This window comes from Mustela nigripes, chromosome 15 (genome assembly GCF_022355385.1).
Source record: "Mustela nigripes isolate SB6536 chromosome 15, MUSNIG.SB6536, whole genome shotgun sequence".
Lineage (NCBI taxonomy): Eukaryota > Metazoa > Chordata > Mammalia > Carnivora > Mustelidae > Mustela > Mustela nigripes.
The window spans coordinates 74,265,554-74,291,612 of NC_081571.1; the positions used below are offsets into that span (position 1 = coordinate 74,265,554).

Genomic DNA, 26,059 nt, shown 5'->3' on the forward strand with positions numbered 1-26,059 from the left:
AATGAAAAACCAAGAGAATACATAAAACAGACAATAGAAATAGATTCACATATGCTGTAGATACTGGGGTTGATGATAACTGTGAAATAAGTACAATTGATCTGTTAAAAAGGTTTTTTTGAAGAAAATGTGGAAAAAAAAAAACGTAGAAAGAATTTCTGGCTTTTGGCTCATGTCCTGATCTGATCCCTAAAGTCATGGGATTGAGTCTCATATTGGGCTCTGTGCTCAGTGTGGAGTCTGCTTGTCCCTCTCTCTCTGCTGCTTCTCCTGCCTGTTTGCTCCCTCTCTCTCTAAAATAAATAAATTAAAAAAATATTTTTAAAGAATTTAGCCAGGGAATATGAGTCTCTAGGTAAAATTAAATGGAAAGTATGTAATGGCAAATATATGGAGGTAAGGACTTTAGATAGGTTTAATAATAAACTAAGTAGAATATAAGATCCATGTGTAGAGTTTATCAGTATTTCATCGCTTTTTATGGCTTAATAATGTTCCATAATAGGACTAAACCACTTTCTTTTTTTAAGAAGCCATTCATTAGTTGATGGACATCCGAGTTATTTCCATCTTTTGGTGATTATAAATAATGCTGCTACAAACATTTGTGTGCAATTGTTTGAGTATCTGTCTTGAGTTCTTTGGGGGTATTTATCCAGGAATGGAATTGTAGGGTCATATGGTAATTCCATGTTTAACTTTTTGGGGAACTGTCAGGCATCTAGACCTTTGTATAATCCTCTCTTCAGTTTGGGTAAAACCTGTGACTTGCTTCTCTAACTGTTAGAATATGGCAAAGGGTAATGACATGTCACTTCCTGAACTAGGTTATATTATAGAGCAAAGGTGATTTGCTATCACTGCATTAACTTGCATTGTAGGGGAGAGTAACTGAGTGTTACTGCTATAAGTATGTTTCATTATATAAGACTCCATTTTAGGAGACGAGAGAACAAATTCTAGTTTTTGACTTGACATAAGGAGCCATTTTGAGGAAGTCCACATGACAATAAACTTCAGGTAGCTTCTGAGGATCTGAGTTAGGGCAGTCTCTCTGAGAGCTAGCAGAAAGGTAGGGTGCTTAGTCATGCAGCCACAAAGAATTGAACTCTGCCAACCATCTGAATGAGCCTGGATTTGTCCCCAGTTGAGCCTCCAAATTAAAAGGCAGTATAGCCCACACCGTAACTGCAGATTTGAAAGACTGAGCCGAGTGTGACAAGTGTGACAAGTCTTTTCTTTAGTAGGCTGTCAACTGTTGTTTTTTTCTTTTTCTTTTTCTTTTCATTCTTGTTTTAGAGAGCTGTATAAATTCAGGTGGTGGTTTGGATAGCTTATTATGAACTGTGATCTATTTTGCCCCAGTATTTCTGCCAGTATAGTTTTAATTTTTTTCAACAAAATATTTGAGTTCTTTGGGGGTATTTATCCCCCCAAGATCTTGAGATCTTCAGTAGGGGCTTGGTTTTGGTCACAAAGGTAGTAATGAGTCAGAGGCTAAGTTAATTCTGTCTTGATGATGAATAGCAGAATCCTCAGGAATTCACACACGTGGTCTTTAGGAGAGCGTATGTTCTGGAAATTCTGTTTGTCCTACATATTCTTTCCCATGAAGTCAGTGGGTGTGGTGTCTTGTAGGAAGAAGATGACCTAAGCTGAAATCAAGAGTCAGATGCTTAACTGACTGAGCTACCAAGGCACCTCTCAAGAGATTGCTTTAATGTCTGGAGTAGAAACATCTCATTTTATCTGTAAGGCCATCAATTTATTCTGCTTCTTATTCTGCTTTTTGTCTGTGGGCTCTTTCAAAATTTATAGTATCGAATTAAAGATCTGTCTGTGTGACTTTTTCCACCAGTTTTTGCATGTTTATAAAATTTTCTGTTTCTGGCTTAAGGCTACTCACAAAAAGTGAGGAAGGAGCTGGATCACAATTGCTTCGGGGTCCACTCCTGAATACCTACATGTACTATGGAGCCTGTTTCTGAGGTGCCCAATAGACATCTCCTTTCTTTGCCAGCACAACTAGATCAGAGGCCACCCTATGTTCATAGAAAAGATTCTGATAGTAGCTTCCCCAGGACCTTTCCCATTATTTCCAGTTTTTCTAAACTTGTCTGGTTTCCTGTGCAATTAGGAGTCTGAAGTCACTCTTAGGTCTTCCATTTTGCCTTGTATCCAGTGTGTGTGTGTATATGTATGTATGTATTTAATCTCTGTTTTTTTTTTCAATTTTTAAATTAAAAACATTTAAAAAAAGAAGATTTTATTTAACACAGACGGAGTACACAAGCAGGGGGAGCAGCAGAGGGACGAGCAGGCTGAGCAGGGGCTCAACATGGGGATTGATCCCAGGACCCTGAGATCATGACCTGAGCTGAAGCCCCCTGAAAGGCGCCCCTTTTATCTCAGGTTTTTTCCTTCTTTCGTTTTTTGTTTTTGTTTTTTTTTCTTCTTTTAAGAGAGCATTATAGGAGAGAGCCAGCACAAGTGAGAGGCAGAAGAAGAGGGAGAAGCAGGCTCCCTGATGAGTAGGAAGCCCGACAGTCTCGATCCCAGGATCCTGGGATCATGACCTGAAGCGAAGACAGATACCAACCTACTGAGCCACCCAGGCGCCCCTTATCTCAGGTTCTTACTAGCAGTGTGAGCCGATTCATATCTATCTGGGGACCCTGGATTATTTATGCATTCCCCATTTTCTCTCTGTAAATTTCTATCTAATCTTTGTAAGCTTTGGAAAGTCTTTGGTAATGCCTCTGAGTTCAGAATGAGACCAGAGTTTTAATTTAGGCGTCAAGGCTGAGCCAATTCTGAAATTAGCTTAATTTTAAAAGGTAATCTTGCTTGGAGGATTTCTGGCCAGTTAGAAGAAAGGGAGAGCAGGTCAGTGGAAGAAGAGCAGACCAGGGGAAATGCAGGATAAAGACCATCGGGTTCGACAGAGTTTTAAATTTTTCACATTTTTTGTTTGGCTTTTCCTATGTCTTTCCTTCTTCCTTTGAACTTTGTTTTCCCTGTGAATTTCACAAGGAAGCAAATTTGGAATCCGAATTTCTTTTGGAAGCTTCTTTATTGTAATGAAAAAATTACAGAACATGAGGTATTTGAGCTTTTTATTAACTGCCCCCCTATCCAATCAGGTGACTCTCACATGAACCATTCATATCAAAAGCTTACAGAGGAGTCTGTGATAATTTTTAATTATCCTAGGTAAGATTCTGGTTTTTAGAAGCATAGGAACATAAACTTGATTTCTGGATTTAGTACCTTTAAGGAGAGGTTTGCTTCAGAGAGAGCATAGACTTGTCCTGAGACAAACCCATGAGAATCTTTAAGAACATATCAAATGTGTTGTTTGTTCACCTCACGTCTTGGGCCCCCAGCGTAGTGGTTGGCCATCTCTAATGGTAGACCTGACCATATGCAATGTCGTGGTGGTTTAAATTTGGAAGGGAGAGCTCTTCCAGATCCAGACTCCCGTGGACAAAAGTCAAGACAAAAACTTCTCAAGTTTTGTTTGTTTGATTTTGCAAATTTTATTTACTTATTAGAGAGAGTGAGTTGAGAGAGCACGAGTGGGAGCAGAGGGGAGGGAATAGCAGACTTCCCAGTGAGCAGGGAGCCCCCTGTGGAGCTTGACATCATGACCAGAGCCAAAGGCGGACACTTAACTGACTGAGCCACCCAGGCACCCCTCAAGGTTTTGATGCGGTTTCAAAGGAAATTTTATCCTGTTCAGATACCAGTGTGATGAAATCCTCTGAATACATCAGCCTCTGGAGCTACATGAAGGTGAACTTATAGGTCCTATATTTGTCTTCTTCCACATAAACTTTGTCTGTGGGTTTAGAACAAAAAATGTCGAGGATATTTTATTTCTAATAAGGAGGTCTTCCTCTACTAATAATCATTTTCAAATCTAATCCAAATATCAAAGAATTCCTCATTCCCGAGTTTCCTAAAAAAGAAATCGGAGCTCTCCCTGGTGAGATTTTTGTCACTGTTGTGGTTGGGGACACCCCTTGGTGGGGGCTCACTGGGCATCAGAGGAGCTCTGCGGTTTTTCCGAATCCAAGGTCTTTAACAGAACTTAGTGGAACCTCCCAGATTGCCTCAAAGTGTCAGTATCTTTAAATGTAGTAGCTATAATGAAGTTGGCTTTGCTCGTTCAACTAGTTCATCTCTTCGGGGAGGCTGCATTTTACAATCTGCATTTGAATTTGCAGCTGCTGTTAATTTGTAAAATAGGGATAAGTAGCAAGTAGAAGAAAAATCCACTTACCTTTTCAGTTTTGTTTCATCGTATGCTTTAGGCGACTTTTAAGATCCATTCATGCCTTCACATAATGGCAGATTCTCATTACCTGTGTCACTTTTAACTATGGTGTATAGTTCTTGACACCTGTTGTCTGAATTTAGTTAAGCCCTAACTGAACATGTAGGTTACATTTTTCAGATAAACATTTAAAAATAATTTTAGGAATGTTCTTTTGTTTTGCTCCTTAATTTTCATTCTGGTTTTATTTCTAGCTTACTTTTAGTTATTTGTTATAAGAGGCTGCACATACTTTTTAAAGTTCGGTTATTTAGTTTTCTTTTGTAGTAACTACATTCGTTTGGAACTACACTGTTCTTCACATTTAATAGTTTTAGATTTCTTACATAAGAGATTACTTTTAAGGATATCTATGCAGGTAGAGTTTTGCTGATGCAAATAAATTGTATAAATTTTTGGAATACCATGTGGTTTTAGCAATTGTATTAGCAATACTTTTCCATTGGAAGCATGTATGTGTTAACTATAGGTAGTTCTATCTTTTTTAAATAATAGGTTGGTTTTTTTGTTTTGCTTTAGTTTGTTTGTTGACCCCCCCCCCCCCCCTTAGCCTATAGTATCTTTAAGGCTAAATTTCTTTCTTTCCTTTTTAAAAGGATTTTATTTATTTATTTGACAGAGAGAGCAAGATAGCACACAAGCAGAGGGAGCAGTAGAGGGAGAAGGAGAAGCAGACTCTCCACTAAGCAGGGAGCCCAAAATGTGGCTCATGATCTCAGACCCTGAGATCATGACCTGAGCTAAAGACAATTGCTTAGCCATCTGAGTCACCCAGGCGCCCCTAAATTTCTTTTTTTCTTGACAACTGTTTTCTAGATTCCCCCGCCAAGTAATGTTCACCTAATTTGAGTAAATTAATGTGGTTTCAGTTCGTTACATTTCTTTTTAAAACGTTTCTTCCTTTTCCATTTGAATATTTAGGCTAGTGTATGGAGGGTGTATAGAGATGGTTTGCCACAGTCTGAATATCTTGTGTGTGGTTTTCATTATGTCTTGTTCTTGAATCATTTTTTCGATTAGAGGGAAACCACATTATTTTAAGGTATAATCCTCAAGCAGTCATCTGATAACAAGTATTTGCCTTTAACAAGTTCTGTTTTATTCAACATCTTATTACCTTGATCTCTAGAGCTTGAGAGCATTGTAGTAGGGTGTGCATCTGAAGCTGGTCGAAGACAGAATTTGGAACCCCAGCCCACTTGTTTAACAAAGAATAATGAGTTACAGACTCTGATTTCAAAGGGTTTTAAGTCCCCTTAGGTGACCTACAAGTAGACAGGCGATTTAGTACATTTTAATTATTTGAAGCTCAGAGTGCATGGGTCTCCAGGAGGGGGGCCGCCTAACCTAGTTTGAGGACGCCATGGCAGATGGAAGTGATAGCTAAGTGATAGCTGAAGTTTGAGTAGTAGTGAGTTAGCTAAAAAGTGATGGGAGACACAGCTTTCTTTTTTTCTTTTTCTTTTTCTTTTTTTTTTTTTTTTTAAGATTTTGTTTATTTGACACAGAGAGAGAGAGATCACAAGTAGGCAGAGAGAGAGGGGGAAGCAGGCTCCCTGCCGAGCTGCACTGAGACACAGCTTTAAGGTACACAAGAACACCTTATTGGTAAAGTTTGTTGCTGAGCCCCTGCGTGAGCTTTAGAAAAGTGCTGGTCTGAGCACCCGAGGACGCAGAAAGACTGAGCTGGAGAGAAAATAAGGATCCAGATATGTGTGGTCTTGACTTTGACACACCTGGGTGTGGGGGTGGCTCTGTTCGCATTGGGAGCCTCTGAATGGTTTCCTGTAAAAAAGTTAACATGATAAAATTGTAGAATCAGATAACTTTCTTTGATTTGTGATGTGGAAACGGATTGGAGCAGTGCAAAGCGAGGTTGGTCAGTGAGTTAAAAGTGCTTTTGTTGGGCATGAAATGATAGAGACTTAAAGTAGAATTTGTCATTTCTCTGATCTGGTACACGTCAGGAGTGGGGCAGAGGGAGGGATCACTGCATTTTGTTGTGATATCAGCATTCCAGCTTTGGGGGACGTTCATTAAACATCTCCGAGTTCCTGTTGCCCTTTACATCTCAGAGCACAGTGTGGTAATGTATTTGAATGAGGTTGGTAAATGTCACAGTCTAGGCTTAAAGTAGTCATCTTTTCTGTCACCTAATTAGCCGGATTTTAAAAACTGTACTCTTGCTTTAGCAAAAAGAGCCAAATAATAACAACAAAAACTAGCATAAAGGGAATCATTTTAAAAACCAAAATAACCAAAAAATTGAAAAGCTGTGTCCTGGTAATGAAAAAGTACATTATTAGACATCAGTATCCTTTTGTCCTGCTAAACCAAGAGTGACCTTCCTGATGATGCCTCAAGAGGCTTTTTTATTTTTGAAAAAGGATTCAGTTACTTTTACTGTGCCGTTTTATGGTTATAAAAATGTGTATAAAGTGTGTTAAAATGGTATAAAAATGTTTAGGAAGATTTGAAAGGATATTCAGTCTTTTGCTTGATTCAGAGTTGTCTGGAAAACACAATCAACTAGAACCCGTTTCCTGAACTCAGGACTGTTGAATGTTTTTGCTTTACGTTTATAAGAATGCAGAGTAGTTTGAGGATGCTTTTTTTTTTTTTTTTAAGATTTTATATTTATTTATTTGACAGAGAGAGATCACAGCAGGCAGAGAGGCAGGCACAGAGTGAGGAAGGGAAGCAGGCTCCCTGCTGAGCAGAGAGCCCAATGCGGGACTGGATCCGAGGACCCTGAGATCATGACCTGAGCCGAAGGCAGCGGCTTAACCCACTGAGCCACCCAGGTGCCCCTGAGGATGCTTTTTGTGTACAGATAAGTGTTTACCCATAGCATATAGAAGCAGTCATCCCCGGCTCCCCCAAACAGTTGCTGATTTGTTCTAGAACCAGTTGAGGAAAGTGAACTCTTAAGTAGCTTTCCGTGTGAATGAGTAGAAGGACTCTCTCATCCATTGAGTACAGAATTCAGGGTTGTTAAGTAGGCAGTATAGCAAGTGAGAAGAGTTTCGGTCTGAATTACTGTTGGAGTGAATTGGGTGTTTAGCATCAGAGATGACTATTTAAATATGCCTGTCCTTATTACAGTTTTTGCTTTCCTTCCCCACTCTTCTTCCCTACCCACCAGCCACAATGAGTGCACAGATCGTCTGACCCCAGTAGAGTGTCCTGGGGATGCAGGTGCACATTTTTTTGCGGTATTGCAATGCTGGTATTAATTCTGCATTATACGGGTTCAGAGGCTAAATGATGACCACAAGATACCCCAGCCAAAGACTGGCAGGCAAGGAGCAGACCTGGCACTCTGTGGTGGGGCTGCTCATTTTATCCCATATTGCCAGGCATACTGTGTGCCAACTAATTTCATCTTCTCAGTGATCCTAGGAGATAGAAATTGCCACTATCTCCAGCTTACAGATGAGGAAACCAGATTCCAGGGATGCAGCCGGGGAGGTAGCGGGCTCACTCTCTGAGAGAGCCAGTGTTGAGCCCCGCCTTCTGGCCCAAGCACCCGAGTTCTTAGCCTTTGCACTTTGATGCCTCCCAGGTGGGGGCTGGAGAGTATGAACAAAAAGGCTTGTAGAAAAGGCACTAGATTTTTCTTAGCCCTTTATGACATTTTTGTGATCTGCTTATTTGTTTACAGCAACATCGCCCAACCCCTCCTGTCACTGAATTTTTTTTTTACTGTTTTGCTCTCGGGTTAAGTGATGGCGCTCCTTTAATATAAGTTGTACTGAAAAAGAGGGGTAAAAGAGATGGCTAGTTGTTCTGGTGCTGTTTTTGCTCCTCCATTTGTGGAACTGCTGGAACTATATGGTTTAATATTTACCTCATCAGGGTTCCCAAGTGCTCTGTAACTTCAGAACCAAGATGTGGCTTTCTTCAAACTGGGATTATAGGCTGTGATTACAGAATGAACCACAGGGATTTGAATCAGATCATATTGTTGGACCAATCCTTTTTCCTTCTTCCTGCTTTGAAGCCGTAAGAATATGGTTGCTAATACTTGGTTTCATTTGGTTTTGTGCTTTTCAGTGTTCTCTCAACTGTATTAACTTTTGATATGAAAACAGAAATATTCTGTGTTCTTCATTTGAAAATTGTGTAAAGGCATCAGTAGCATTAGATTTGTTTTATTGCTTCTGTTGAAATTTTTATATTTGATTTTTCTTTGATTTTCAGGAGATTGTTGTCCTACCTGTTAGAAGTTTTCTTTTAATAAATTACAGAATATCGGGCACCTGGGTGGCTCAGTGGGTTAAGCCATTGCCTTCGGCTCAGGTCATGATCTCAGGGTCCTGGGATCGAGTCCCGCATCGGGCTCTCTGCTCAGTGGGGAGCCTGCTTCCCTCTCTCTCTCTCTGCCTGCCTCTCTGCCTACTTGTGATCTCTGTCTGTCAAATAAATAAATAAAATCTTAAAAAAAAATAAATTACAGAATATCATTGAACACTTCCTTAATAGAATATGCTATCTTAATCCCTGTAGTATTTTTTTTTTAAGATTTTATTTATTTATTTGACAGAGATCACAAGTAGGCAGAGAGAGAGGGGAAGGGAAGCAGGCTCCCTGCTGAGCAGATAGCCCGATGCGGGGCTCGATCCTAGGACCCTGGTATCATGACCTGAGCCAAAGGCAGAGGCTTTAACCCACTGAGCCACCCAGGCACCGCCCCCGCCCCCCCGTAGTATTTTCATATGTTGTATCATATGTCATACAGTTAGTAGATGTGGGGAATATTTTAAGAATATTCGGTGGGGGGTGCCTGGGTGGCTCAGTGGGTTAAGCCGCTGTCTTTGGCTCAGGTCGTGATCTCAGGGTCCTGGGATCGAGTCCCGCATTGGGCCCTCTGCTCAGCAGGGAGCCTGCTTCTCTCTCTTTCTCTCTCTCTCTCTGCCTGCTTTTCTGCCTAACTTGTGATCTCTCTCTGTCAAATAAATAAATGAAATCTTAAAAAAATTCAGCGGCTGGGGGGTGCGTTGGTGCCTCAGTCAGTTAAGCATCTGCCTTCGGCTCAAATCATGATTTTGGAGTCCTGGGATCAGGGGCTCCCTCCTTAGAGAAGTCTGCTTCTTCCTCTCCCTCTGCACCTCCCCCTGCTTGTGCTCTCTGTTCTCTCTTTCTCTCTGTCTTGCTTATTACTTTCTTTCTCAAGTAAATAAAATCTTACAGAAGAAGAAGGAAAAAAAGAATGTTCTAAGGGCGCCTGATTGGCTTAGTCAGTAGATGTGACTCTTGTGAGCCCCACATTTGGTGTATAGATAACTTAAGAATAAAATCTTTAGAAAACCCAAAAAGTTTGTTCTAAAGCTAAGAGTAAGTAGAATCAGTTCTGCTTTTTCTTCAAATATTGCCAGGTTGGATCAATGAAGAAATAATGATGTTTTGCTTAAAAGAGATTTGTTTTATATAAACAAAGAGTGAAGTATATTTGGTAAGATAAAATTTAATACTTATTTTACATTTTTATTAAATGTCTGTTTTCTCTTACTTTTTTTTTTTTTGAAAAATTTGAAAACATATTGTCTTATAAAGTTTGATCTTTTAACTGACAGAGCCACTTAGGTGCCCCTGATCTTTTAAACTAATGAAATATGCATTTAAAATTACAGTTAAGGGACACCTGGGTGGCTCAGTTGGTTGGGCATCTGCCTTCAGCTCAGGAGATGATCCCAGAATAATAGGATTGAGCCCCTACTCAGCTCCCTACTCAGCTAGGACTCTGCTTCTCCCTCTCCCTTGGCCATGCCCCCCGGCTTGCGCTCTCTTATTCTCTCTCAAATAAATAAAACATAACATTTAAAAAAAATAAAGTTACAGTTAAGAAGTACTATTTTTTAAGAATAGGCTCTAAAATGAAAAGAATGGGTTCTGTGAAACCCACCCACGTTTCAAACATTCAGTAAGTAAGAAAAGTGCTGGACTGAGGGTTGAAAGAAGAGGGGGGAGGCTACATGTTGGGTGCGGTTTTGCCTGGCAGCAATGGTATGTCACGGAGTATGCTTCCGCATATGCTAAAGCAAAACCCAAGCCTCGCTGGTTCTGGAGCTCCTGCTCCCGACCGCTGTGGGGTACTTGCTTGCTGTAGACATGCGAATTTGGCCAAGCCACTACCTCTCCTTGGATGTAAGTTTATTCACTTCCAGCTGGGGATGAGCAGTTCCATTGACGCTGGAGCAGATCCTTCAGGCAACAGACTTATTTCTGTGGAAGCTGATGGCTAGTTGTTGATTCATTCAACAAATAATGTGTTGATGTATCAAGCCCTGGGGGGTTCTTAGAGAGTAGCTGACTTAGTCATTGCTGTCCTGGAGGGTAAGTGACAGGGTTGTCATAATTGAAGGGCAGAGTGTCATCTGGTCAGTGACACCTCACCTGCTGTAGGAGGACTGGAAAGGCTTTCTGGAGAAAGTGAGATTTCAGTGAAACTTGAATTGAAGCACGTACCCCTGAGTTTAAGAGAAAATGGTAGTTTTTCTCTCCTAGGCCCTTGCTTCCCAGCTAAACTCATATCCCTCTTGCCTCTCTCTAAATTCTTCATTTGTTTCTTGGTTCCGTCAGGCTTTCGTTCAGCAACGGCTCTTTCCTGAACGACGAACGATGCGCCAGGCAGTTCTAGGAATTTAAACCTATCCCTGAACCAGTTAGATATTTTTGCTTTTAGGGAGCTTATACCTTAATGTGGTAGGAAGATGCAGAGGGTAGACAATACTCAAAATAATAAGTAAATTATATGCTCCGATCCTTCAAAATGCAGCCATAGTGAGGACTTTTCATTTTCTTGCTCTCAGGCTCAAGTGCAGCCCTGCTCCACTCTGCGCTTGGCTCGCTGTTCAGGCCCCGGCCCTGGGCTCCGTTCCTCCCCGCTTTCACTCCTCCGGTCTCTTTCACAGTAGCTGCATCTGAGAAGTTTCCTGGAGCTCTAGTTTTGGAATCCACATTCTCTGTCGTCACATGCCCTCTTCACTTTTTCTGCGTAGCATGCATCTTGGTAATGGTTTCTTAGCTGCTGTATTGTCATTTAAGGGCCTGCCTTTCCCATCAGACTGGAAATTGCATGAAGGCAATTTCCCGCCTGTCTTCAGGGCCTGGTACTGGCACACGGGCCCGGGAGCTGGAGAATGTCTGGCGGGCTTGGGGGTGGGAAGGAGAGTCAAGGTAGGAAGAGACCCGGGGGCTGGCGGGGCAGGCAGGCAGGACCAAGTACTGATACCAAATCACTTGACAACCACGAGGGTGGCTACAGTGGAGTATTACCAAATGCTGGCAAAGATTCGGAGAAGTGAGAGCCTTTATACACTGCTCGTGGAAGTGTACAATGGTGCAACCACTTTGGAAAACAGTTTGGTGGTTCTTCAAAAGGTTAAATATAATGTTACTGTGGGACCCTGTGATCTCACTCCTAGTTGTATAGCCAGAATATGTACGTGCACTCAAAAATTTGTACACAGATGCTCAGTGGAGCATTTTTCATAGTAACCAAAAATTCAAAACAGTCTACATTTCCATCAGCTGATGAATGGATTAAAAAAATGTGGCATATCCATACCAAGGAATAATATTCAGCAATCAGAGAAATAATACTGATACATTAAAAAAAGACAAGGTCACACTATACATATTCTCCTACAACTTGCTTCTGCCACAGTGCTCACTATATTTGAGGTATTCTTAGAGTAGAGGGGTTACCTTCCGAAACCCCAGTCCTCTTTCTCCGGCACAGAGCCGGGGCATTTGGAACTCTGTGCTGAGTCCCGAAAGGTCCAGCCGATGGGCCAGGCCCGCCACTGGCCTTCCTGCTGTCCTTTTCTGCCACTTGATTTTTGTCTTCATTTTGCACCTCATGGACTCGCGTGGTTTCTAGAACATATGAAATACCTTCTGAGTTTGGGTTTTGTTCATGTTGTTCTTTCTGTTTAGACTTCTTTCACCCCAAATCTTGCCAGGGCAGTGGTTGTTCTCCTCAGGCTTCAGTTTACATTTTACTTCAGAAGGACTCTTTCATTTTCTTCTTTATTTAAGACGAATTTATTAAGTAGTCTCTGTCCCCAACGTGGATCTGGATCAACTTACAACCCCCAAATCAAGAATCACATGCTCTACTGATGGAGCCGTCCGGGTGCCCTGAAGAGGGCCCTTTCTGGGCCGTGTGTTGACAGCATGTTCTCCCTGTCTGTCTCCCACAGTCCTGGTTATTTGCGTGTAACGTTGATTTCAGCTCTCAGTTGGTCTGTTTGCTCTTTCGGTTTCCCTTACTAAGGAAGCCTGTGAGTTCCATGAATGCAAGAGCTATTTCAAGTAGTACCACGTAAGGCTCAGCCTCATCTTTTCAAAGACTGTGGCGTATTCCATTGCATGTATGTATCCTTTTGAGTACCAGTCCCTTATTGAAGGCCCTTCAACGTTGTTTTTCAGATTTTCTCCTCAAAATACCAGCAATAAATTAAAAATTGTTGATTTATATATCTCTGTGTGTGCATGCATGTGGATATATCTATAGGAGAGCTTTCAAAAAATGAAGTTGCTGGGTTGAAAGATTGAGGTCTTCAAACTTTTGATAGATCCTAACAGTTCTTAAAAAGATAGTACCAATTTCATATGACATCAGTAGTGAGAGTCAGGTCTGCTTATCTTCAGGCCTTCACTCCTGGCTCTTGGCAGGTTTTGGCAGATCAACTGTTGTGTCTCGTTGTTTTAGCTTGTATGCCTATAATTATGACTAAAATTGTACATATTTCATATATTCTTGTGGATTTCATTTTATGGAAGCTTCTCATTTAATCTTTTGTCCATTTTCCCTGATAATTGTTGATCTTTTTCTTTTTGATTTAAGGCTTTTTATTAAAAAAGTTTTCCTGTCTAGTCTTCTAAGGAAGTTATACTGTGTCATATGTCATTGCCATTGAATTTAAAACTATATTGGGCTTTTAATCTCATTATGTGGCCTGATAATAGCTAAATATGCAAAAAGAACACATTAGAGATGAGTGTATTTAATAGCTTCTTGTGGAAACTGATAATAATGTGTAAGTGTCCAATATATAATATGTCTTGAATAAAATATCTTGGAATAAATGAGTGACAAAGGAAAAATGACTTTTTAAGACAGTTTAATTTTATTTGGAAGTTTATTTTAGTGAGATGTGCTTTTCATACTAAGAAACACTTTTTTCTTAAGAGTTGCCAAATAAAAATATAGGTTGCCCAGTTAAACCTGAATCTTAAATAAACTATTATTAAAAAAAAATGTCCCAAATAATGTATCATAGATATGTTAAGTTTCCTTAACATAACATTAGTTAAAAGACAAGATTGTTTTGAGACAGTTTTTTAGCAGTGTTGGACCTGTGGTAGTTACCAAAAAAATTTTTTTAGAAGTTTTGCTTTGTGTAAATATATGTCCACACATACATCCATAATGTGTATATGATAAATATGACTAATGAATTCTCTGAATTATCTTTTAATATTTACCTGTTTGTCAGTTCTCTCAAGGTAACAGACTTTTGTGACAGCAGGTTATTTTCTCTCCAAATATATTTTGCAAATATACTATTACACATCTGAAAGAAAAGACATGTTAAAAGTTTCTTTCTAGGCTCTTATAATGCAGCTTCCATTAGCCAGCACTCTTCCTGTATTTTGTTGGTGAGGCACTAATTGTCCGCATTTGGCAGGTTTAACACTTCCTGACAGAGAGGCTATTAGGGGGAAGTATTCTCCAGTAACTGTCACTGGCTTGAACAAAGAACCTTCAAACTCAATGTGTGGAAACCACTAACATTCTTAAATGACCCTTTTCATGGATTTTATCCCTTTAAGCTAAAATTTGGAGAATGTAGGGTCAGCAAAAACAGCAAGGTGTAATAAAGCAGTAAACCTTGATTTTTGGGAGAGTAGAGTGGGAGGTATAGATTTATCTCTGCCTTGAAAACAATTGTTATTTGGAAAATCTCATTAGCAGATGTGACTGCTTGGAGTTAAAAAAAAAAAAAAAGACTTAAAACTGATGTCGCTTTCAGGACCGCTTTGAACTTAACAAGCACCTATTTGTGGAGCAGACTGGCTAATGAAAGGAAATTAAATTTTTCTGACAACTTCCCCTGCCAACCTCCTTATTCAGAGGATGTTATTAGGTACTGAAGACTTTTAGGGAAGATTTTTTTTTTTTTATTAGGCATAAATGAACCAGTTATAAACATCCCCCGCCCCTCCTTTTGGGGGAGGATTCTGACATGGTTACTCTACATTTTTAAATTACTAGCTTAAAAAGCTTACGAAATATGAGGCTTCGCTTTACTTTTTTTAAAGTAATTTTCCAAAAATTCAGGCATTCTTACTAGCTAATGGTTTCAAAACATTGTCTTTTCTGGTGATTAGTTTACATCAAGGAGTTGTAAAGAAAAGCCACATTTCCTAGGGAGGCTTGGGCTTAACACCTTCTTTTTCAGCTTTCTCCTTATTGTTCTCGTGGAAATGTATCAGGAGTGTCCTGTGCTTGTGCGGTAGGTGAGCGTTAATGATCAATGAAATGGTTTAGATTCGAGGGAACTTTTTCTTCTCGCAGTTACACTGGTTGGTATTTATCAATAATTAATCCTTATATTCATCAACTAACTCTTAACCTTGTACTTCTTTGGAAGGCATTTGCTCTCCTTGGCTTTTCGGAAGCTTCCCCCACACAAGTTGGTTCATGGAATTTAAGGTTTTAAATTACATAACAAGATGTACCTAGTAAAGATAAAATATGTACCGGAGAAAAGGATGAAAAGAAAAGGAAGAAGTAATGGAGATTTCCAAAGGAATTTGTGGGGGGACAATTGGCAATTCCTGTAGACACTGGAAATTTACTTTTTATTTCTAGAAAATCTTGAGCCTCTCCCAAACAATAGAGAATCAACTCCCCCTGCTGACAGAATCCAGGAAAACATGACATGTAAATATCAGAGGAAAGGAACAAGCTGGCGGTAGACAAGCTTTAATGATCTGATTTATGATTCAGTATTGATTGTAAACATCTAAATTCTGCTGTTAAATTCCAGCAACTGCACCAGATCATTTGGCAATTCTGGTTGTGCTTCCTGCCAGCTCATTTCAAACTGCTTTGAGTTTCTTAATATAATAATGATGAGGTAGAATTTACATTCCACTTATGGTATTAATTTTACATTTCTCTGAATGAAAAGAGTTAGAAGGTTGTAAAGTTGAACATTAAATGAATCAGAGGAGACAGTAGTGCAATATATGACTGCCCTAAAGACATTGTGCAGTGGCTGATGGGATTAATGTTGGGTCTCATTTCCTGCTTTTACAGGATGCAGATGAAGCTGTCAGAATTGCAAGGGAAATTGGTAAGTTCTTAAATTAACTTTCGTAGCATTTCTAGGTCTTTCAGCAGATACGGTCGAGTAAACATGTAATAAGTGACCGCATAGAGCAAATAATATTTTAATACTTTCAGGATTTTGATTACTTGTCCCTTTGGAAGAATGTATCAGCTGACTTACCATGTTCTGTTTTGAAACAAAAAAGTGAACTTTAAGTTGTATTTTGACTTTAATTATAGCTCTTGTAAATTGAAATCACAGGTTAGGTAAAAGAAGGAGTTGTCTTAACTCTTGAGCTTGGATGTAATGTAAATTTTAGGCACTTACTTAGTAGAATACAACTTATTAATGGCAGAGATTATTAAAATGAAGTTTTCCTATTTGACAAGGCCCTTCAAGTTCCTACCTTTTCTTAAGATGTTAAATATCAACTTTAATAACTGTCCTAGGAAAAAGAAGGTGAGAAATCAGGACTGAATCTTATAAATTGAAATAAAACATAAACTGAAGGTCTGAATGACTGTTTTCTTGACTGTTCTAGGTACAGTTACACTGGGCAGGGCTTATCAACTTTTTATTTTTTAAAAATATTCCTATTGCTCATCACGATTCTGTTTTCAGTATTTGCTAATTGAAAAATATATGAGGGTATATTGTTGTCAGGAATTAGCAATGCTATTAAATAACTTCACAGTTGTATTAATAAAATTAGTATTTGTATACATTTGCCAGAACTTCCTTAGGTATGTGAGAGGAATGAGACAATTCTTGGTGGTCAGGAAATCTTAGCGTCTTAGCATTCCTCCTTGGGTAAGGCCAAACTTTTCAGCATCCCACATTAACATTTCTTTAGTCCTGTTTTCTCATTAAGATTGATTATTCAGAATTATTCTTTTGACTGGAAGAGCATTTGATTTGGCAAAATTTACATAGTTTGTGTGTGTGTGAGTGTGTGTACACACGTACAAGTCTAATTTCTGAAAGTAACCAATTGAGTTAGTAAATAACATTTTTACACTAGGCTCAGGCTAGCTTAACAGTTCTTCAGTGATCTGGAAAGTTGTTTGGTTCTTTGGGTTCCTGTTTCTAGTTGGGTCTGGCTAAATTATTTTGGTTTGACTCATGGTTAAGTGTGTTTTGTTTATTTGCTTTGCAGTATTGCTGCCAGTGATGTAGATTTGGACTTAAGACCAGGTCTTAGAAAATCTTATTTTATCTGACTACAACATCTCTTTCTTAATCATTTCTTCAGACATATCAACATTTTCAAAAAGCGTTTCAGTACTTCACAGGAAGTAATTGCTGAATAAGTTGGACTACATGGAACTGATTTGTGGTTCATTCTTTGAAAAAATCAAAAGCATCTCCCCGAGGTTTGAAATCACTGGCATTCCTCACAGAGTTAGAGGCATGGAGCATACCTGTTGGCTTTTGAGGACACTTAAGTAATTTCATTTTGTTCTGTTGTATACTCTTAGATTTTTAAAAAGTTGTCTTTCTGGTTTTAGTTTAGATAGTATTGTTATTAACTCCATAATACGGTTAGCACAATAGTATCTACATAAAAAGGATAGAATGTTTGGGAGGAATTTGAGAAACAAAAGGGATTAGAAGAAAATAATGAATACGTTGGCGTGCCATATTTCGAATTATAACTCATCAACTCTTGAGCATTTCCTTTGTATAAATGGCAGGCTGCAGATTGCTTGCTTTTGTGTCTTGTCTTTTACCCCCCCCCCTTTTTTAAAGAATAATCTGTGACCTTTAAAATAATCAGTTAATCATAACGGGACTCTGAACAGTTCTCATCACTTGGCTTTCCTCCCTTAATATTTGAATGCTCTGCTTTACTCCCCTTTGAGCTTACTCCAGAGGTTACCTAATTCGATCTCAGGCTCTTTTTTTTTTTTTTTTTTTTTATATTGAGGCATAACCTTTACAACTCCTTCCTCTTTCCTATCTTCTAATTCTTCTCCAATTATGCCTTCTCATTTGTGAAATAAATGATCGTAATCATGGCTGTTAAGTGTCAGAGTGCTAGTGTTTTGCTTATGCTGAAAGAAAGGGAAGCCATAAAACTTGAGGTGAAATAAAACATAATAAAGAACCAGGGTCATCAGCTTTATAAAGCATTTGGAATTTCCCTGAAAACCCTTCTGAATCACCACGGAAACCGCCCATAAAAACCTTTTTTCCCTCAAGTGCCAGGTTCTAAAATAAATGGAATTATATATTATTAGTCTCTTGGTATTCTGTTTCTTTTGGTGATTGATCAGTTTTGTTTTCTACTAATTTTATTGAGATGTATCACATTTTAACTACATTATTTTTTTGATGGGCCTTTCTGAATTCATCGAAGAGTTGAATAAAACATTGATTCCAGAGGAATCACAGAAAAATACGCTCCTAGTTCTAAACAGCTGAATTATAATCAAACCTTTGAACCTGTCCATTTCTGGGTAGCTGATTGTCCTTGTCATTCAGATTTCTGAGCTTCACTTCTTTCTGTGTTACATGGAGAAAATAAATTGATCGTCTTTTCTGTGGTTCCCTCCTCTCCTGTGTCTTTACTTCTTGTTCTGGAAACAGGAGTCTATGCGGCCAAAGGAGGAAGCTAACTGCCGGGAGCATTGATGAATTAGGTGTCTTTTACATAACAGTAGCTCTTGTTTGTGGAGCATTTTTTCCTTGTTGCTGGCACTTTGTGAATGTTATTTCTAATGCTAATTCTTGGGTTAATTATTTTCATTTACATTTAAGAAACTAAGGATTAGAAATGGTAAGTAATTTGCTCAAGGTCACAGACCTACTGAGTGGTGGGCCTGCTTTAAATTTAGGTTCTTTTAGGGCCAAAGACGATTGATTTTTCATTATATTTTTGCAAAACTAATGGGCTTAGAGGGTGAGAGCTAAGATTTGAGTCACCACTTTGTGTAAGATACTATAAGGCACTTAAGCATGTTGTATGTGGAATGGAAGAAACAGCCTCTTATCGTTGATAGGGTGAGAGACCATCAAGGCTTAATATGTTACTTTTGCTTGCTTGTTTTTTGGTCTTCCTTGTCTCTCTCATTCTCACTCCTGATATTTTCCTTTGACCTCTCCAAGTTTAGAGATACAGGGCTATAGATCCTCAGTTTATCTTTAACCTCAGAGACAGACAACAGTAATCAGTGAGCTCGATTTGCATTCAAGTTTGATCTTTTTCCTCGATCAAAGGTCCTCAATACAATCAAACGGAATTGATTGTAAAAAAGAAATTGTAGATCTCAAACCTGTCCTTTAACTACTTCTGGATTATTCTGAGTCTTTTCTTTTGCCGTCTTACTCAGAATCTCACATAGTTCCTGATTTAAATAAATTTTTTTTTTTAATCTTCAGGTTCACCTTACTCTAAGCCTGCTTCATGCAGTTTCTACATGTCAGCAAAGGTCACTCCCTTTACTCAGTGGCTAAAGCTAAAACCCAAGATCTATCCTGGTGTTGTTGCCCTGTCATCCTATTGTCAGTATATCAATAGATACTGTCAATCCTTCATTCAGAATAACCTCCGATATTCATTACTCACTATCTTTATTACCAGTTCTCTCTCCCAAGCTACCATTGTCCTTGGAAGGACTGTGACAATAGTTTCTCTCCTCTTTTCGTAAACACTTCGAAGTCATTCTTCACATAACTGTCAGTGTGATATTTTAAAACTCTAAGCAGTAAGGACACACCTCATCTCATCCCATACTGTATTTGCTGGAAGCTTTCTAATGGCCTTTCCGTGCATTTAGATAAAATCAAAATTCCTTCCCCTGACTGCAACTCCAAATGATTTGGCACCTGCCTTTCTCTCCAATCTCATTTTATACTCCTCCCTTCATTGCCTTCTGTGCGTTGGTTGCACTGCTTTTCATGAATACACCAAACTTCAGAGTCTTAGAATAAGGTTTTTTGTGAGTGTGTTGGGGTGGCGGTTTGCATACTCTAGCTGATACTTTCACACAAAAGACTTGTAGCTTTTCATATATTGGCTTACACTGCCATTTCTTCAAAAGAAGACACTCACATTGCCACTCAGTCATTCCTCTTATAGCCATATTCTTAATCTCTATGTAGATGTTTTTCTTGTTAACTTTTTCCTCTCTTATTTTGAAAAAATTCAGTCACACAACATTTTGAAAGGATTTTACAGTGTGTACCTATATTCCCATCACCAGGATTCCACTATTAATTTTTTGTAGATTTGCTTTATCACTTATCTATGCATCTGTTAATCCATCTGGATTTCGGTGCATTTCAAAGTATAATTGCAGATATGTATCCCACTAAATTCTTAAAAACCTAAAATTATATGCATACATATATGTATCCCAGATATCTCACTGGGGTATTGGACATGACTGTCACCGCAGAGAGTTCCCTCATGCTCCTTCCAAGTCAGTCCTCACCATCCTCCCCAGGTCCAGAGTCAGCTAGTTCTAAACTTTTGTACTGAAGATTCAATTTTTTAAAAATTGAGATAAAATTTCAATACTATAAAAGTCTTTCAATGTGTGCAGGTCAGTGGTTTTTGGTATGTTTACAATGTTATGCACCCATCACCACTGTCTAGTTCCAAAGAGTCTAGCTTCAAAAGAATCTCCATGCTCATTATTTCACCCCTTCTGCCTTCCAGCCCTTGGCAACCACTAATTTACTTTCTGCCCTTATGGATTTACCTGTTCTGAATGTTTCATAAATATGGCACTTTTTGTGCATAACTTCTTTCAGTTAGAGTTGTTTTCCGTGTTCATCCATGTTTTACTGTGTATTGGGGCTTCCTTTTTGTGACTGGGTCATATTCTGTTGCATGTAATGAATACCACTTTGTGTTTGTGCACGCACATGTGGGTGAACAGTTGGGTCATTTCCTCCTTTGACTGTTGCATCTAATACTGCTTTGAACCTACATCTACATGTATTTGGGTACCCGTCTTTAATTCTTTGGCCTGGATACCTAGTTGTGGAATTGCTGAGTTCTATGGTAATTCCATGTTTAACTTTGGAGGAACCGCCAAAATGTTCTCCACACTTGACTGGACCATTTACATTCCTAACAGCCATGTTCCGATTTCTTCACATCTTTGCCAGCATTTGTGTTCAGGTTTTTTTTTTTTTTAAATATGGCCATCCCTATGTGTGTGAAATGGTATCTCGCTATGCCAGATATTGACAGAATGGATAAAAAAACTCAATCCAGCTTTATGCTGTTGACAAGAAACTCACTTAGATCCAGAGACAGAAGTAGATGGAACATGAAAGGATGGGAAAAGATATCCCATGCAAATAGGAACCAAAAAAGAACTGGGGTGGATGTACTAATATCAGACAAAATAGACTGGGAGTCTAAAACTGTTGCAAGAAACAAAGGCGTTATGTACTGATTATTATAAACATATGTGCACCCAACAGCAAAGATTCCAAAATACATGAAGTAAACATTACAGAATGAAAGGAAAAATAGTTGTGCAGTAATAGTGGGAGACTGCAGTACTGCATTCTAGGTAGTGGCTCGAACACCTGCAGAGAGGATCGATAAAGAAATAGAGAGCTTGAACAATACTCTAAACCAATTAGACCTTATATATAGAACACTCTGCCCAACAGTAGAAGAATACACATTTTTCTCAAGTATCTCTTTATTAAAAGGAAGAGCGACTGACTGGATGATTGAGTTATAAAGAGTTTTTAAGGGAAGGGAAAAACTATCAAACTGAAGTGTGTTCCTCATCTTACAGTGTTCCTAGAACTTTGTTCAAAATGGAAATACCTCCCTGCCCCTTTCATGGAATTGTCTTGATGGATTGCTTTTCTCTTAAAATCACATGAGATTCCCTGCATTAAATAGATTTTATTTGTCTTTGCAAATGATTGGTTTATGTTCATTTAGTTACGGTTTTGTAGATAGTTGACCATGTGGGTTAGTTTCCTTTGTATTTCTAGTACTTAAGACTATGCTTATCACAGAATATATATTCAGCAAGTGGTTATTCAGTGAATGAATCCAAACAAATGTGTGTATCAGTATACAAATGAATTAAATAATTACACATTTAAAATTTTTTTTCGTAATATTTGTAGATCATAATTTGACATTAATTTTCTTATTCGTTTTCCCTTAATCTTTAATTTTGTAATGGAGATACCTGGGAAGAACAGGTATATTAAGTAAATTATGATAAACTCTCAGCAAATAGATAATTAAAAAATAATCTAAGATTATTCAAGTAAATTTAGTATGTGCTTATTAACAACTACTACTCAGCAATTCTTTTAGGTTGTTCTTGGATTCATTAGGCTGGGCTGATGGAAGCTTCTAGGAATCTAAGATTCAGATGTATGAAATTATGTGACTGAATCTTACTGCCTTCTTACTTATCTCTGATGCTGACATCTTACGTTCTTTGCAATGTAGGCTCTCCTATGTCTTGTCTTGTCTTCTTCCCTCCTTTCCTCCCTACACTCGATGTGGCGCTCAAACTTAAAGCCCCGAGATCAAGAGTCTTATGTTCTACTGTCTGAGCCAGCCAGGTGCTCCCTTCCACTTGTTTCTTTTTAATACTAGTCTACAGACTGCTTTGGCCTCTCTGTCTCTGATGAGTGTGTAGGGGCTTATGGTCTTCCTTTCTTCTCTGCCTGGGCTGTTTTCCTCTCCCCGTCTGCCCACCTTCCTTTTGACATGGCATTACAGTAACGAAGTTGCTCATTTTCTTTTTTTTTTTAAATAAATAAGAACAAATTGTTCACACTTAAGAGGGATAGAAATACTTGGCTAAGCCACCAAATCTTTTATTTCCTCTGTTTCATGCTGCTTAGGAAATTTTTCACACGTGGTATATGGTTGTGTGGTTGAAGATACATTGAAGAAGCCTTTGAAAAAATATTATAATTTAGATATTCTTTACAATATCATATCGTGTTAACATATTTTCCAGTTTGGTCCTCAGTAAAAGATATGTTTCATGTGCTAAGGAGATTTAGTAAGAAATGCCTGAAGAAAAGTCGTTTTGAAGAGAGTAGTGTTAAAGTATTCTTTGTGAAATCCATTCATAAGTGAGGTTTTTCCTTTGCTATTTTCCCATTGATGAAAGAATGTGGTCATTTGAGGTCAGGCTGATACTCCCTGGGAGATGAGAGTTCTGTATCCTTCCCCGTCCCCCATCACTTAGGGTACTTATTTATATTTTCTTTTATTACCCCAGCATAAATGTTCTGGGTTTAAGCATGATTTTACAAGTTCCCCCTGCCTTATTGTTTTTCTCAGTCCTTAATCATCTTTTGTTTTATTATTCTTTCTTGCATTCCTTTTCTTTTTTCTCTTCTATTGCAAAAGGCTCTGCATAATGTTTTGACGATAATGTGAAAACATGGGACCTTTGGGTTTTGTTGGGAAACTTCCCGTGAACCCCTTTTACTCTAATTTATCAATACATTGAAATGTGCCTGATTTCTGTTTCCTGGAGCAGAGTTAGGGATCTAAATTTTATTTGCCTGAGTAGAGGGAAACAGGTAGACAAGATCAGTTTTTCTGAAAAGAATAATTGCTTTTCCTTGCCAAATCAAAACAATTAATGTTATTTATTGGTTTACTTCAGCTTATAACACGTCTTGATTATATCTTTATGTGTACAATACTGGGTCATTCTTTCTTAAGCTAAATATATTTATATGGTTATGTGTGTGGATGGCCAACTTAGGAAGGGCGAACTATCCTGTGCCTTCTCACACTTTTTCATTTTCCAGTGGAAAAATTAGTGTTAATAAGTATCCCCTTCTGGTATCTTTTTTGGAGATTATATGTATGCTATATCTGTAGTAGTAGCAGAGATATGAATAATTCATAGCTGGACCGCAGTAAATAACATGTTTACTTTCTAGTTACTGGATGATTGTAGATCCCAGTTAGTATTAACACACACGGGCTGTATCACCTTAGTCTGAAATGCGCGAACCCAACATATACAGCAAAACTAAGTTGATAATGTTAAAACTAACTATAACTAATTTGTAATTAAAAGACAACAATAAGATCAGTAGAAAATTATGACCAAATATATACAGATATACAGCATGGGTAATGTATTGATGATGGTATTTATTTCCCCAAATTGGTTGAATTTAAACTACCTCTTTGTGTATGCAGTAGGAACTTTTCCACGTAGCCCAGTGTTGTATGGCAACCACATTTCCTAGTGTATTCTGAATTGTATTTCCTTGGAAACTGTAGTAATATGCTAATTTCCATTTGAGTCCGTGTAGTTGTCCTTAGTTCATGAGCGTTCTAGGATTGCGCATTTGCATTGCTCTTTCCTTGTGATCTTAAGCAACAAAGACATTTTCTTCTTCCTGTGTGTTCGCTTCCCATCGGTCACGTTGTGGGGTAGGAAGGAGTTCTGTTCTGTTGCCAGCCTCATGCAGAGAATGAGGCTGATGGAATTTCTACCATCTGCAGTGTCATGGATCACAGAGGCAGGAAGCATAGAGGGCTAAATTGTGAGATCAGCAGTGAAGCTTTTCCCATGATTCAGTGCTCACTGCTAGATTTCTGTGTATGGTTTCACTATTCGTGCGTGATGGTCATCACCCCCCACATCTTGAATTCGTCAGCTTCTCTCCATTTCTCGCTGTTCTGTCTGTTTAAGCTTAATCACTGTATAGCCTTCCAAATGTGTTCCTGTCACAGGTGGGATTCCTTTGGAAACAGGTTCTGGAAGTTTGTTGGGGCCAGCATGCGTGAGGGAGTGAAAGAAACTGGACTGAAGGAGAAGTTGAATTGAGTTGAGATGCAGATTCAACAAAGGCCTAATCCTACAGAGAGCTCTGGTCTTTCATGGTTGTTGGAAATTGGGGCCATGGGATTGAGCCTTTGTATACCCATGTCCGTTTACCACTGATTGTGGGCTGCCCCTAAGAAGGGGCAAGACTTTGGGCAGAAAGCTGAGGATCGGTCTGCTGTCAGTTGCCAACAAGACTTTCAGCAGCTGGGGGAATGGCCTAAAGTGGAGCTCTCAATAGAGATCCCTACTTAAAAATTTTGATATGTATTTTTCATGATTGCTCATTTCTGAGCTTTCAGATTTCCCTTGCTCCCTCTCCCTTTCTTCCTTTTCAGATTTTATTTTGAAATAATCCCTACCCCAAATATGAGGCTCAAACCTACAACCCTGAGGTCAAGAGTCTCATGCTCTACCATTGAGCCAGCCAGGGACCCCAGATTTCTCTTAAGATTTTTGACTTGTATTTCCTAGGAATGTATTTTAAAATAATTGAAAATTTTCTGCTTTTTATTAATTTCTAAATTGTTTTCTGATCAGTGAATATTTTCTTTTTTATTTAGAATCTTTCTGATTTGGTGAGAATTATTTTATGGCCAATGAGTAAGTTACTTTACATCTTACATGTATATCTGAAAAGAATTTATAGTCTCAAATTATTGTATACTATATTTTATAAACAACCAATAGGTCAGAACTACCTATTAGGATGTTTAAATCTTCTGACTTTTCGACTGTTTGATCAGTTTTTGGGAGAGTAGATTTCCCAATTCTTCCTTGCTTCTTAGGTTTTGCCTCTGTATATTCTTAAGATAAGTTAATAGGTAATGTAACAGTGTAACAGGTGTCTTTTTGGCTATTTTTACTTTTAATCAAAATGTAGTGAAGTTTGGCTTTTAATATGATAATATGATAATATGTTTTTTTTTTTTAAAGATTTTATTTATTTATTTATTTGACAGAGAGAAATCACAAGTAGATGGGAGAGGCAGGCAGAGAGAGAGAGAGAGAGGGAAGCAGGCTCCCCGCCGAGCAGAGAGCCCAATGCGGGACTCGATCCCAGGACCCTGAGATCATGACCTGAGCCGAAGGCAGCGGCCTAACCCACTGAGCCACCCAGGCGCCCCTGATAATATGTTTAAACCAGCTTATTTTGGTCTTTTCCTTGTATGTTCCTGTAACTTTCAGTCAACCAGTGAACCATTATTTTAGGTGGATCTCTTGTAGGTGTTTGGACTAGCATTTTGTTCTGTTTCTATTCAGAGTGGCAGTGTCTCTTAATCAGTGAGTGTAGTTCATGTACATTTATTGTATTTACTACCGTATTTTGATTTATTTATATTGTCTGCTTTTTATTTTTGTTCCTCTTCTGGATTCTGTTTTCTCTCCTTTCTTGATTTCTTTTTGATTATAATGATGATGTAAAATTTTTTTCTTGTTCTGTTTTTATTTTTCCATTTTCCCCTCCACTCCTCTCTACCAAGGTGATAATTTTATACTCTTGTTTCCATTCTTTTAGTGTTTACTATAGAAATGTCAGCTTTGGAGATATTTCTTTTTTTTTTTTTTTT

The 26,059-nt window shown here is 38.5% G+C and overlaps 1 protein-coding gene and 1 long non-coding RNA gene across 3 annotated transcripts in view; both read left to right on the forward strand.

The window, feature by feature from the left end:
- Nucleotides 1–26,059, forward strand: part of PCCA (propionyl-CoA carboxylase subunit alpha) — a 413,253-nt gene that overhangs the window by 123,876 nt on the left and 263,318 nt on the right. For both annotated transcript variants that reach the window (XM_059378122.1, XM_059378121.1), the window contains one exon: nt 15,675–15,711. In XM_059378122.1, the coding sequence (XP_059234105.1) occupies nt 15,675–15,711 (37 nt within the window). The remainder of the gene's footprint in view (nt 1–15,674; nt 15,712–26,059) is intronic.
- The window catches only part of LOC132002881 (uncharacterized), a 12,384-nt gene continuing 11,375 nt past the window's right edge, over nt 25,051–26,059 (forward strand). The window contains exon 1 of the long non-coding RNA XR_009400054.1: nt 25,051–25,091. This is a non-coding gene — a long non-coding RNA (uncharacterized LOC132002881). The remainder of the gene's footprint in view (nt 25,092–26,059) is intronic.